The sequence below is a fragment of the Dendrobium catenatum genome, unplaced genomic scaffold (genome assembly GCF_001605985.2).
Source record: "Dendrobium catenatum unplaced genomic scaffold, ASM160598v2 fragScaff_scaffold_402, whole genome shotgun sequence".
NCBI lineage: Eukaryota > Viridiplantae > Streptophyta > Magnoliopsida > Asparagales > Orchidaceae > Dendrobium > Dendrobium catenatum.
The window spans coordinates 411,084-426,818 of NW_021318864.1; the positions used below are offsets into that span (position 1 = coordinate 411,084).

General features: G+C 34.4%; 1 protein-coding gene across 1 annotated transcript in view; it reads left to right on the top strand.

Annotated features, from left to right (window-relative positions):
• Nucleotides 1-792: 792 nt before the first annotated feature.
• Nucleotides 793-15,735, top strand: part of LOC110098964 (ADP-ribosylation factor GTPase-activating protein AGD5) — a 46,561-nt gene continuing 31,618 nt past the window's right edge. The window contains exons 1-6 of the mRNA XM_020825941.2: nucleotides 793-1,084; nucleotides 5,337-5,395; nucleotides 12,039-12,129; nucleotides 12,291-12,345; nucleotides 12,443-12,533; nucleotides 12,647-12,863. Coding sequence (XP_020681600.1) covers nucleotides 1,034-1,084; nucleotides 5,337-5,395; nucleotides 12,039-12,129; nucleotides 12,291-12,345; nucleotides 12,443-12,533; nucleotides 12,647-12,863 — 564 coding nt within the window. The 5' untranslated portion in view covers nucleotides 793-1,033. The remainder of the gene's footprint in view (nucleotides 1,085-5,336; nucleotides 5,396-12,038; nucleotides 12,130-12,290; nucleotides 12,346-12,442; nucleotides 12,534-12,646; nucleotides 12,864-15,735) is intronic.

Below are 15,735 nucleotides of genomic sequence, written 5' to 3' on the forward strand. Positions count from 1 at the left end.
CCCTAATAGAGATTATAGAAAGCAAGTGTCTATAGACACATAGCTATTTCCAACATCATGGTTAAATCTTTTTTGAATTTTGGAGAATGTGGCGATTATTGAAGGTGATCGTTGATGGTGATAATGGTTGTCAGTGGAAATAGCTGATAATGGTTATGAGGGGATCGTATCAACTGAAAAATATAAGAGATCTCTCTAGTTTTCTCCTTTCTTCCTCGCTCATGTGAAGAATGTGACTCTATTTATAAGCATTTTGGGATAGACATTTTGATAATTTGAACCATAATCCAAAACACTATATCATACATTCTATATCGATTTCTTTTATTATAAAGTATTTTTTTAGCATTTAAGTGCCTTAATGATGTTGGGATTGAGTGATATTGGGCTCATTGTATTTGTCTTGCCGAGTCACCTGATTCGACTATAAGCATGTTAAATTTGAATATCATATGATCATGTGTTTAATTTCAAAAATTTTCAATTAAAATAATGCCTCAATATTTGTGCAAATCATATGAATTTTTTAGTCATATTAGTTGTATTGCATTTAAATATTTTCCACAAAACGTTACAAATTATTGTTAATTTTTGTTTAATATGTAAGGTTTGCAAAATCTGACATGTTACCATTGTAGTATGAAGTGGTAATTTCAAAACTCAAAAAACTTCCAACCTACATTCGGATGCAGCATTTCGCCGTGCGATAGATGGAATGGATGTAAATATAATTAAAAAAAAAAAAGTCAAAGCGGCCCAATAAAAAAAAAAAAAAAACACGCATAAAAACAAAGAAGTAAAACGGAGGAGGCGAAGGAATCGGCTTGTTTCTGCCCGTCTCCTTCCCGATCTATCGAAATCTGTCCAACTCTCTCTCTCTCTCTCTCTCTCTCTCTCTGCTTCTTCTCTCTAAAAAGGAAGCGAAGCAGAGGTAGGATGTATTTTCTTTAACTGCTGCTATCTTGCTATTGGAGATATTTGTGTTCATCTGCCCCGTTCTCGACTCCGATTCCGACTCTCTGTTATTGCCGCCATGAACGGGAAGGCCTCCGTTACCAAAGAGCTCAATGCTAAGCATAAAAAGGTCCCAACTTGATAGCCTTCTATAGTTCTATGCATCCTTGTTCTTATTTTTCTCGAACTTCTATCTCATCAGAGCCTGAATTGGCGTCAGTTTCTATCAAACTGGCCAGTTGCACTGCCTAACGAGAATTTTTTGAGATTCGAGAGCCGTCTCTTTTTATCTTTTCGGTTTTTGTCAGAGATCTTCTTGCTTTATTTATGGGCTATTCTTTAGGCATGTTTGATCATTTAAACATTTGCAAGTACTTGCCCCGTTCAGGCTTCGAGTTCAAGGAGACCTGGGGTTTGATTTGTTCTTCAATTGGGTCAAATGCTAGGGCGATGATATAACCGGTCATGTATGATTGATATTATTGAAATTGATTGACTGTTCCTACTTATTTCAAATTGATGGTACTGTTTTATTTGATTTGGCTTAATAAAGGTCTGTATTACATATAGATTGAATCAACTGAATATCAGTAATCCTATGGAGTAGGCAATTCTTATGGATTATATTAGGGTTTATTAATCCCTGTATGGCAAATAAAATGTTCTATTTGGTAACGGGATGGATGGTGCTAATCCCGAAATCCACAAAAATGTAACCAGTCCAGGGAGGGTGGTTAGGATTAGGGTGGATTAGTTAAACATGATTAGCCAATCCAGTCAGCCAAACAGATGAAATGTAACATTGTCTAGATTAGACACTCGATCCACACTTAACTTAAAGCTACTACCTAAAGATGCAAGACGCGGACTAATAAATGGAAATGCCAGTGGTTGTGGGTCTTTGATGGTGACGATGCTTGTGATGTTTCTTCCTCTCCATTTCCATGAAAGAGCAGATTTTTCATGGTTTACATAACATATGATATATTTAGGGGAAAAAAAGAACACTTACATGCATCTCAGGCCTTTATGAAATGTTAAGGGCATTGCTTGAATGACATTGACATGCATTTGCATTCACCTGATATGTACGTAAGCTAGATGCTTAGACATGAACCATTGGGAGTCGTTACAGTTGCTATTAATGGCAATAAAATATTAGCCTTTAAACATTTTATGATGGTAGTTGTTCATGGCCTTTGGGCATGGATGGCAGCATGCTTATTTATTGAGATTCATCTGAGGGAAAGACATATACTTCTACATTTATTTTGAACTTAATTATATTGAATTTATATAATATATAATAGATCAGTGTTTCTCTGTTGAATGCTTTGCTTAAATCATTTTTTACATGTTAATGCCCATAATTTTGATTGATGGTAATGACCTAATCTCAAGTTGATCTAAGTTCTAACTCAAGTTCTGGATGTTAATGATATGATATAGTGTTGATTAAGCCTTGGCTTGAGATTTTTTGGATTGGACTTTTATAATTGGCTTATTAGATATTAGATATTGGATCAAACAGTTTCGATCTCTGAAATCTTTCTATTTCTCTCCATGTATATCCATTCAAACAAGCAGTTTTAATTTATTCAAGCAAGCTCGAGATTAGAATGAAAAACGATTGATTTGAAGAAATAGCTCAAGGTCTACTGGTTGGTTTTGATTTGATTCATTTTTTTGTCTTTGAGCCCAAAATTTTTATAACTCTACTTATTATAATGCCAAATTTATAAGGGTGAATGCTGTTAAGATTCAAAATATACAAAAATATAATGGATAACATGACTGCTGCGCTTGAAGATATTTTCTCATGTCTATGTCACAAAGTAATGAATGTTTTTCTTCTCTTTGTATGAATATTTGGGCATTCTTGATCACATGACATTACCTGATTTTGTGTTGATAGATCTCTCAATTTTTAGAGGGTCCTTTTTATTGTGAAGCATAGAAATTCTAGAGAGGTTTGAAAACAATTTTTCTTAGACTTATTCATTGCAACTTGTTAAGACCTACCTTCAGAATAATTAGTATTTGACTCATATGATAATAGTATTTTAGAGGGCTAGTCTAGGGCAATGATATGTTGCCTCTATTATTTCATGGTGAATGCATCGTCCTTGGATTTCCACTTCTACAGTGCAAGGTTATAGCTGTGCACACTAAATCCTAACCCTAGTTCTTGCCTTGGTAGTTGATTCATGTTTTTGAAGCATGTTTCTTGGAATATTTTTTGAGTATATCATTGATGGCTTCATAATTTAGAAATTTTTATGCAAATAATTATTCTTGTAAAGAGACGCTAAATCATTATTTCAGTTGATACAAACTTATAGTTTGCATCTTCTCTTGTTTATGCCTGAAATCATTATTTACATAGGACAGTAGGGTTTAGTTGAAAATATTGATCCGCTGATCTTTAACCTTTTTTTGGACAAAATTCTTCATTTTAGTTTGGTGTTCATTTATTGGTTGGACTTTTCTTTGGTTATGGTATTCGTATGTGGGGATTCGTGTTTAATTCACTTCCAAAAAGACCATATTATTTGTCTTCAGATGAACCTCTAAACTCTGACAACATTGTTTCATTGTGATTCTGGAGTGACAGATCCATTCTACTAGATTCATCATCATCACTAGTATTATCCTAACTATTTAGGATTGGCATTTCATCATGTTATATTCCTAATTGAAATTCCACGTAAGGAATAAGGTCCACGATTCAAACATACTTGCAAGAGCTGGGAGAGTTAATTGATAATAATTAATGAAATGAGATGGGACGTCATCTTTCTCCAAGTGGCTACTGCAGTTTGAAGATATTAATAGGACATGAAGTTATAGAATTAATAATGAAAATGATATGATCTTATAAAGTAGGATATTTTGAAGGATTCATATAAATGAAGGAACCACAATGGTTTCATTAATACTTTAAAGGAATGGGAAGTTTTTTGAAAAGCTTAGTATCCATAAATGGATGTAGTCTCTAAAACGGTTTATCATTATATGTACTTAGCAAGCTGAATGTGGGGTTAGTTAATCCCACACATTCTAAGAAATATTAAACAACTATCTCTAGAATTATTTAATCAAGGTGGAATGAAGAATTGGATGACATAGTTGAATTCCATCTAGGAAATGATCTGCACATCTGGCATATGAGGTTTAAGTCATCCCAGACTTGTCAGTTTGTCCTGTGCAATTACACTTGGAAAGAGAATAATTGCTCCAAAATTGAAATGCTTATCCAAAATTCCAAAAATGTTGACCAAACATTTTGAAACTCACTCTTGAAACTTGCATCTTCATATCCAACAATGTGATCCTTTCCCTTCGCAAGGCAAGAGAATCAACTATTGCACTTTTCAGTTTATAGGATTAATAATACTCTTTTACCAAAAATGACACTTATGGAGCTTGTTCTGTTAAGAATAAGTCCACCAGCCATTTGATCTCTTAATTTTACACATAATTTTGGGTCTAATAACGCTCTTTACAATGTGTTCTTCCACAGCCCCTTTTCTTTTCCTCGAATGCCTCCTCCTACCATGTCTCTCTTATTTTATTCCTTGCACACGGAGCTGACTGAGAGCAGCGTGATAATGATCACTATGCCTAGAACTATATTTTTTATTTGATGTTCTAATTGCTATTGAAATATGACTGACTTATAAGAATACTCGGAAAAATGATATGTAATCGTACTGCAATTTGAATCTGTGTTTTATCTAAAATCATTCTATCTCAATCATGGACATGTGCCCTTTAGAAGCTCAGCTTCAAGTTGTTTTTTAGTCTTTCAATTTAGAATTGCTATTCTCCACGAGCAAATTATAAAGATCTTTCACTTTTCTCTTCGGGGAAAAGCAATCATGTCTTTTTACCATGTAAGTACACCCTTTGGAAGCTTGGATTTAAGTTATTTAGCATGTAATGCAATTTACAATTGTTATTTCCCATACAGCATCTCAATCAATATTTTTGTCGCTCTTTGGCGAAAGACTATCTTGTGTTAGTTGAGGATGAGGCTCTAAATTATTAGAAGTAAAACTATTATGATGTATACAAACTGTACCTTGGCAAATATTTTTAGAATTTTGAAATTAGCAACAAAGCTTTAAATGTTTTCACCTCCATTTTGAAATGCGCACCTTAATGTTCCCTTGTGTGGCTGTCCATGTTTTTTAGGGATATATGACTGCTAGGTTCATCCTTAATGTAAAATTTGTTGGTTTTATTGGCAGTTTTAGCAATTGGTTGCACCCTAAAGCAATTGTACTTATTTTTCCTTTCTTCTTGAGCAATCCGTTTTAGCTATTATTTTACTTGCTTCTAATAATGATATTTTATTTTAATTGAAATTTTGTTTGTAGATGTTGGAGGGACTTCTCAAATTGCCTGAGAACAGAGAATGTGCCGATTGTAAGGCCAAGTAAGGATGATCAATACAACATCAACAATGTCAAGCTTTTATCCCACTATATGGCGTCAGCTACATGAATCTTTTTTTAAGAGTCAAATTCTCTTTTAAATCTAATAAAAAATATCATTTCTAAATTTTTATAACCACGTCTTTTTAGGTCTACCTCTACCTTTCTTAACACTAGCCAAATTTAATACATCTAACTCCTAACCGGGCCATCAAAATGCCAACGTTTTATATGTTCAAATAATGTAAGGCGACTCTCTCTAATCTTATCTGTCATTGAATCTACTCCAACCTTTTCCCGCTATACTCGTTTCACATTCTATTTCTAAGAGTGAAGCCACTCATCCCCTTGAGCATCCTCATCTCTATAGCATTTAGTTTTATATTTCTCTTTTATGGCCAACATGCAACGCTATAAAGAATTGCAGGTCTCACCAACTTCTTATAGAATTAAGGATGATAAATGATGTATCATTTTTTTGCAGATGGAATTTTTAATTTATTGTGCATCTAGAGTCTGCATTTTTTAGAGCATGTTTTCTTAACCTCATTACGATTAATGTAAAAAGGTATCTAATATCTATCAATACTAGCATGTGTGGCTTATTCAAATCGAGCTCCTCTTATTCTTAAAAAGAAGAATAGCCTCTGTATTTACCTTCTTGCTTGTGTTTCCCAGCTCTTTCATATTGTTCAAGAAATGCTGCTGCAGAGCTACTCTTGATTGACCTTGTAACATCCCTAACAGCTCTAGCTCTTAGTTTCTGTTGTTGCCAAAATGATAAGCTTTGCCTGAAAATAGATACATGGTGCTGTTGCAGATTCAAAGTACTCGTGAATATCTATGTTCATGGAGTCTTAATCACTTTATTGATTGCCTTATATATATAGATGCGGAATATCTATGTGCAGGATCTTCAGAGTTTTTCTACCGTTGATTAATAAATCTTTTAATGATTTATTCATGATTTTTAAAACTTTGATCACGAGAGATGGCTATCCTAGCATAAGATTGTGGAACTTAAAAAAATGAAAAATTATTAATATTCAATAGTCAAATATTGGTTATTAAAAGAAGAGTCTACTTTACTGTCAAAACAAACTTGATGAGCCAGAAAATAACTAGTTATATTAATGTGGTCAAAATTTGTTATAGGAGTCTAAATTTAAAGATGATTTGTTGGTGGTGCGATGAGAAAAGAAGTTTGCTTTTAAATTGAGTGGACGCAAATTTTTTCGAATCACATCATAATTATGAAGAAGTAAAGAAAAAGTTTTGAGTGCAAGCAAAGTTTAGGCTTATATTTTTGATGATTTATATTGTAAGCTAGATACTAAAACGAGGAAAAAAGGACTTAAATAATAGCTAAGGCAAAAGAAGGAAACTTAGAGAGTTTGATCTAGGTGGGCATACTATAAGTGATCGTGGGGAATTTTCTGAACATAAAGACTGCAAATTAAGATGGATACCCTCAGATGGGATGCACAATTGCAAGGGTAGTTACATAAAGTGATGTGAATCAATGTAGGAATTGCGTTCGGAAATTAAAATAAAGATTATTCAAAGCGTGTCATAACAAATTTTAATTACCAACAAAAGTAAAGGGTTAAATCATTCAAAGTAGTTAACTTGCTTAGGCGAAGATGTGTTTTGAGTTAACCAAACCAATCTTATCATTCAAAGATAAATGAAACACTTAAATACTCATAACAAAAATCCCGCAATTAATAATAAAGAAGTTCACCTTGAGTACCCTTTCTCTCTCTCTCTCGTTCACTCTTGGGCTTTAGCGGAGAATAAGGAACCATGCGAGGATGAAGAGCACCACTATGATGAAGGCGACGAAAGACGTTGTTGCCGGAAAGGTATTCACCGGAGAAGGTGGTGGCGGATGGCGTCCAATGATCGTCCAAGTGTAACCACGCAATTGTCGGTCGAAAATACTTGCGAGGATCGGGACGACTCGCTCCAAGTACTCTTCGATTGTAGTTTCGTCTTCAAATCCTACGTCGAAGCAAGGAGAGCGTAGGATATCGATGCTCCCGTCGGCGCGGAAAACTAATCCCCACTCAAGGCTCCGGATCCCGCCATTTCAACATTGCATAGGCAAGTGGGGTGTTGGCGGAATTTCCCTATCACAAGGGGCAAGGCCGGCGGTTGCAAGGGAAGAGGGAGCTTGGCTTGGGAGGAGAGTAGAGGTTAGTAAAAGAGCAAGAGGATTTAACCCAATCCATGAATTAATTTTCAGGTTTAAGTGGATTTGAGGGATTCCAATTGAAATTAATTTCAAATTTCAAATGGATTAATGGAGGAATTAATGGGCATTTAGGGGGCAATTAAGGGTGTGATTGATGATAGGTGGCAAATAGAGAGAGAAACGGCTGAGTTGGAGGGCGGCCAAGCAGGGGAAGAAAGAGGAGTTTTGCTTAATTGGTGGGCCCCAATGTCATAAGTAAAATCTGATTTTTAACTTTCATGATTTTTATTATTAGGGAGATTTTGAAATTTTGAATTCAAATGGATGAGATTTCAATTAAATCTATTCCTAAATATAGGGTTACTTTAGTAAGAAATAATGATACGAAAAATGGTGAAAATTTCAAAATTCAGGAAGAGTGGGGCGGCGGGATCTCCCCAGGGAAGAGGTGGACGTTGTTGGCTGGGCGGTTGGTTGGCCCAGCCCGGGCTAGCCTGACAGCAGGTGTGGCGCAATGGAAACGGGTGCAGGGATTTTGGATTGGCGGCAGAGGAAGGGGGAGGCGAGGTTCAGGCAGGGGGAGTCGGTGGCTGTGGGGAAATTTTAGGCGGGTTGTGCTGCAGGAGAATTTAGAGAGGAGGAGGGGTGGTCGGGTGAGGTGGAATGGGGTGGCGAGGAAGAGAAAACAACGAACAAACAATCAAACCATAGAGCTCACCGTAGTGGGCTGTTGGGTGCTTCGGGTGGAGCCTCTCATAGGCCTCCTCTCTCTTTTCTCAAGCTCTCAAGCAAGAAGACAAAGGCAAAATCTCGAATCTTGTCATTAATCAACTTAACCTCATACATCAAGAAGAGACCTCTTTTATAAAGGTCTCAAACATGAAAAGAAAAACAAAAGACTCATATGCCCCTTGGGCTACAATAAACACTACGCCTACATAAGGGCGAAATCGTCACTAGTACATGAAATAAAAGATACACAAAATAAAACAACATGATAACATCAAAAATATAAACTCCCGATCGTAGCCGTCGATCTACGATTCCTTCGCCGATAAACCTGCCTAAAATGTCTGTCGATGACCTCATCATAAAGACTTTATATGAGTTTAAGGAGAAAGCTCATGCCAAATTTATTGATGTCTTATTTTTTACTAGGCCTCCAATTCCTTGAGCATTGCTGTTGGGCCTCTAAGTACCTGAAGTGTAGACATAGCAAGGCTAGTTTATCATGAGGATCCAAGAGAACCTCCTCAATCAACACTGCCAGAGAATTCCTTTTGTTTGCAGGGCGTTATCCATAATAAACATCAACACACTAATTTTGCCATTGTAGTAGTCTTTTGGCCTAAACATTAGTTTGAGTTTATTTCAAAACTTGGTTGAGGAAGCATGATGAGAAATAAGGGTATGCCTGCACATGCAAAATATGCAATGCTCAAATCCCTAGACAAATAAGCTTAGGAATTACTTCATTTTACACTTTCAAGTAGTGGCTCAAAAAGATGAAAATAGCCCTGATGAAAGAGGCAATGGGTTCTCAATTTGAACCCTCTCACATGGGATGGTCATGACGACATTAATCATAAACTGTTTGATCGGTTCAACCATAAACCAGTCATATAGCCGGTTCGGTTCATCTTAAAAATCGACTCTATATCAACCTAGTATAAACTGAAGAGAACCACTGGGTGGACAAATTGTCGAACTGATCCCTGTTTTTTAGAACCGGTTTATTCAATTGCTATTCGTTTTAAATAATTAAATAAATTAATTTAGTAAATCAAGTTAAATTAATTAAATTTTCTTAATGATTATTTATCAACCAAGTACCAACAAAACATACTCACATGGTTTCATGATCCCATGTGAGTTTCCAACAAATGTAAACCAAAACAATTATATAAACATAACTAAAACAAAGTTCTTAAATGATGTGGAACTAAATAATTTAGTTGAAGTTTTTAAACGACACATACATTACATATTTTTAAATAATTTTTTTCATTAATTTTTAATAATATGAATAATATTTATTTTTTGATTAAGCATATTTAATTGTTTATTTATTTATTTATTTATAATTATACATTATTAAAAACTATGTTTTATCTATTTATTAATGATAAATGATCTAACATGAATGATTTATAAATGTAGTTTTATAATATGAATTTAGTTTATAATTTATAATTGTAAATTTTTTCTTAATATATAACATAAATTGACAATAATTTATATTAAATTTATAAGTATATATATATGAACTAAATTTATTTTTTAATCATAAATTTTTATTATTGTATAATTATTATGTTATTATTATATCATCTATTTTTTATTTAAATAATTTTAATATTTATAATATCATTCAGTTCAACCCCCAATTAAGTCCTGATCAAACCATTGAACATTGAACCTCTCATTTTTTCTATTTGACTTCGGTCCATTTTTTAGAACCTTGTATTTAATCCACTAGAAAGTAGAAACTTCACTTGAAAAATAATTTTGAATTAATCGGGATGAGTTATATATAAATATATAACTTACTAGGTCTATAACAATTTAAAACTACAGTAACGTAAAGGAAAAGGAAAGGAAGCGATATGCATGTAAGTTATCATAATTAAGTTATAAAAAATCATAGAACATGAATTTTCCTTTAATAGAATTTGTGAATATAAATATTAATTTGTAGTCAGAGTTAAAAATAATTTAATAAATCATAAAATTTAACTTAACAATTTTTTATGATCCAGACTCGTCTGATGTTTTATAATATAAGTACCACTATCTTTGAAGTTGTATTTCTTGGCTTTCATCCCCTTGAATGTCCATATGCCAATATCAGATATAAAATATTAAAATGAAGATTTTTGTATAGGAAGAATGATTCTTCACTCAAATTATTTTGATCACATACCTATGACTATATCTCAATCATCCTAAGAGCTTAAACATATCCTTCATGACATCATAAACCCATCCACCACATGTCATAAGCCCTAGAATGCCTTAGGATTCTAATCCTCACCTACATCACGGATTGTCTTCCTGGCAAGGCCTTATTGTTTGTTAATTTTAACTTATATCTCTATTTTGATTTTTCATTGCTTGTTTAAAGAAATTAATCACCATTGAATAAACAAAAGTAGAACACAAGCAAAATTATTTAATTGAGAATTTTCCTGAGCATCACTCAAAATGTTATTAACCTTGAAACATTGTTCTTTTGGGATACTACAACCCCCAAAAACTCTAAATTTCAAAATATAAGAAATTCATGGGATTCAGAGAACTGACTTGGACATCATTGGTATCTTGAGTTTGTAGAGTTGATTAATTTACAATCAATTATATATAGTAATTTATTGATACCATCCCAAGTCAACATTCCCCCTAATTTTAAATCTCTTTTCTCATATTTAAAAAAAAAAAAAAACCATGCCATAAAACAATGCTGATCTTCAAGCTTGATGCATGACTTCAATCTTCAAGCTTGATGCATGACTCCAATTTGCAATCTTATGGTATGTCTGTGTGCATGGGATTGTGGTGCATTAAGGCGTATATTAGTTTGTTTACTAAAGGAAAAACCAACATATAAAATAGCCAGTTAAGAGATATGAGAATAAAGGCTTTTATTAAGTTAAATGCATTAAGAGTAATGGAAATATGATCTTAATTCAAGACAAAGAAGTCAAGGAAAAATGAAATAACTATTTTAAAAATTATTAACCAAGTGTATCTCTAGGAATAAAAGTTTTTTGGAAGAGCATAATGAATAAAATAATGATTTATATTATAGATTAATCAAAAAACGTGATTTGCATTAATTATGATGATTATGCATAATATAAATTTTTAGGTCCAAATGAGATACCTGTTGAGATTTGATGAGTTATGGTTGGTGTTGGAGTAGTTTGGTTTAATAATATGCCACATGATTAGAGAAATATTTTTGTATTAATATTCAATAACAAGGGAGGCATTTTGGTGGAATAAATAATTATGCGGTAATCAAATTTATTTGTCATATAACGAATATGTGGGATAGAAACATAGACTTAGAAAATCTTTGTCATTATCGGAAAACCAAATATATTTTATACTATGGAGGTCCTTTGTGAATGCAATTTTGGTATTAAGGCAATTAACGAAAAAAGAATAAAGAGAGCAAATAAAATTCTATATAAATAGAGAAAGAGGGGATTGGATAAGGGAGAGATGGAGTCTTTTCAGATTCTGTTTTGTGCAACTAAAGAATGTTTCCCTCTCTGTAATTTTTTGTGAATGCATATGTTTCTGCTTCTGTACTTCTATAGCTAGTTATTTCTTGGGATGATGGAGTGTTCATCTTTGTTTTTTTTTTATTGAAATGATGATGCAATGTTGTTTTTTTATTGAAATGTAAAACTTTATCTTATTGTTGGTACAAATTATTGCAGAGGTCCACGATGGGCAAGTGTAAACTTAGGCATCTTTATTTGCATGCAATGCTCGGGAGTACATAGAAGCTTGGGGGTTCACATCTCAAAGGTCAAATGCAATGTCTAATTTAGTGAACCATGGTTATTTCATTATACTAATCACTTTGCTGAAGGATACAGGCTCTTGGCCAGATATTGCTCAATTTTTCTAATTTCTAATGTTCATGCTCAGTGTTCCACTCCATCTAAATTGGTTCTCGATCTTTGTAGGTGAGGTCTGCTACACTAGATACGTGGCTTCCAGAACAGGTTGCGTTTATCCAATGTAAATAACCTTCAGCCTCAGCTCACAGACAAGCAGAAAATTTAGGCACTTCATTTTGTTTTCTTTAACGATCAGTCATCTTGGCCATTTTTCACAGCGATGGGAAATGAGAAGTCAAATAGTTATTGGGAAGCAGAACTTCCTCCAAATTATGACAGGGTTGGAATTGAAAATTTTATTCGAGCAAAGTAGGTATTTCAAATTTATAGTGTCCATTCTAGAAAACTATGCATCTCAATGATTTTCTTGTAAATATTATTTAATTTGTTTCATTAATTTGTCAAAAAATTATTATGTCCAGATACGATGACAAAAGATGGATACCAAAGGATGGAACATCTAAATCTTCAAAGGCACCTGAGGAAAGAACTTACGAACCCGTGCAGAAGTCTGTGGATAGATGTGGGAATAGGAATATCAATAGTTTGGCGTCCATGGAGGAGGTTAAAATGGTTCCACTTCAAACTATAAAGAAGAGTGTAGCGGTGTCTTCTAAAACTCCTGCTCAAGTAACTATGGTATGCGCATATTTCTAGAAGAAGTTTCAAATTATAGCTAAAATACGTTGACAGGTGGAAATGGTATTAAATAAGAATTAATAAATTTTACTTATAATTACTCATTGAATTCAAACGAGCTATGCAATATAAAGTGAAACTTTATTGGCTTATGCAATATTATGCTCAGTTTGCTAACTAAGCACAAATACTTGATCATCTGGATTTTTTATTTTTGTATTAATGCTATCTTGACTTTTTGGGGTCAACTTTAGAATCCCTTTTCTCCATTCATTCTTGTGGAGTGCTATATGAGCTAAATTTAATTTAAGTGGTTGTTTGGTTTGAAGTAGAATGGGTGAAAAATATTCTAAGTACTGGGGTTTTGAGAATATTAGTGTTTGACTTGAAGTAAAAGTTTGATGTATTTGAAATTCATCTAGTTCAATTTTGATGTATTTGAAATTTCTGATATTTGAAGATTTCCAAATACACCATAAATTCATCACCATTGCCACTATCCGCCGCTAATTGTCCCCACCATCGTCCTCCGACCGTGGCCAGTAGCCACTACCCACCTCTGGTTACTGCTGCTTCCACTTGTCACATCACCGCTGTCGCCACCACTCGTTGTCGACCACAACTCACCACTGCCGCCTCTACCAACGACCACTATTCATTACTGCCCGCCACCTTCGTTGCCGCCGACCACCCGCCACCGCCCATCACCACCATCCACAACAAAACCTCTAGCTGTTGCTGTCATTATCATAAGCGACAATGTTTAAAATTGCGTAATCGGGTATTGATGCGTTTTTCGTTTGTGAGGCGCGACGTAAGCCTCAAGGCGTTTTGAGGCGTAAGGTTCAAAATTAAAAAATTGCGTAAACATAAAATGATAAATTTTGTATATACTAATGAGTAAATAATATATAAAACATAAAAATGCACAAGATATGAAGTGAAATCAAAATATCCTTATAATAAGACAACATAAAATATAGTTCAACTCAAATTCCATCTTTCCCAAATCACAATATTCTTTTCATTAACCCATACTTCCAAAAATAAATAGCAATGACATATCATATAAGAACTCATAAGTCATCAGCACTGTCATCACTAAGCGGGTCTTCATTTGAATTATCATTATGATGAATTGCTCTCTCCCCTTCCTCCTCTCATATAGAGTCCAATGTCTCCCAATCAGGTCATTCTTCCTCAATATCAGTTATCTTCCTCTTCCCTAAATATTTTTGAACAATCTCAAAATAAATAATAGTGTAATACATTAATAAAAGTCTAAGAAAATTCTATTATTTATATACATTTTTTGATTTGTTTTTGAGTTGTGGTGGATGTAGATGCTTTAAGACCATCAAATAAATCAACATTTAAATTTTCATATTGTAATTCAGACGGCATCACTTCAACTTCATCATCTATAAACGACTCATCATCAGATGCCACTTCCTTGCAAAGCAAAGGATCTTCATCATCTATTAATCCTTTTTTCTTTAAATTCCTATCTTTGAGTCTCCTATTGTATATAATGTACACCAATGAATTCATCCTTAATGTGGATAAGCGATTTCTTCTCTTTGTATGTACTTGGTTGTAGGTACTCCATTTTTTTTCACTGCCATATGAAGAGCATGTCAAGCCCAAAACTTTCACAATAAAATGCTGCAATTCTGGAGTCCCATCGCCAAATTGAATAAACCACTCAACTAATATTTATATAAGAGAGTTTAATTAGTGCAAAAAAATAACTTTTAAATAAAATTTTAAAATATTAAATAAAATTACGGAGATCTTTTGACAATTGTATCATTTGTTTGTTGTAATCCAAAAAAGCCTTCTTTGTTCCTAAAAGGTACCAATTGCATGTTAGCATTTGATCTTTCAGTTGCATCACTTATTAGCCGATCTATGCAATAATACAATCCCAACTTTATTTCAAGGTTTGTAGACTTGTTCTCTGCATATTGATACCGAGGATTTATGTAATAACCAGCTGCATGCAAGTGCCGGTGATGTTGTAGCTCCCACCTATCATCAATAATATTCCAAATTTTCCTAAAGTTACCCTCTTCGCCTCCTAAGTTGGAGGCAATCATTTCTTTGCCTTCATCCATGACATTGTAGATGAAATCCATTGCAGGCTTCTTCTCAGCATACACCATTCTGATGGACCGGACCGGCCGGTCCAGCCCACAGCAACACCGGCCCAAAAAGGGTCGGTTCTCACGTACTGCAGGCGGAGAACCCGCCTGCCTGGGTGCTCGGCCGAAAGGGAGAGAGGAGGCGGGTGGGTCCAAGGGGGCCAACAAATTGAAGAGGGAGGATGATGTGTTTGCCCTAGGGGTAATTAGGGGTTTATGGGGGGGTTTTTGTGGGAGTTAGGGTTGGTTTTGGAGGCATCTTGTTTTGGTGGCTGTTTTTAGTTTCTTCTAATCTAGGGCTTGGGAGAAAGCTTCTCTTCTCGAATTGAGAGCATTGTATCCGTGGAAACTTGTAAGTCTTTTGATATTTAAGTAACCGAAGTGTTTGTGAGTGTTTTCATCCAAGAAATCCTCCATTTTTCCACTGTTTTTGGGCTGTTTTTCCTGGATTCCGAATTTTGCAACTCAAGTTCCATCAAAGTGGTATCAGAGCTCTAGATCCACAAGGAAGGGATGGGTACACGAAGGATTGAATCTATTGAAGAGAAAATTGGAGAGGGGAGTGGAGTTCACCACCCTCAAAGAGAAATTTGCATCCTTTGACGAAAAGCTTGATGGAGTAGACGAGTTGAAGACTCAAATGTTAGGGTTACAAGAGATGATCAAACAAATGGTGGCGGGCCAACACAACATGGGGGGTTCGGCTAACCCTAACCCTAACCCTAATG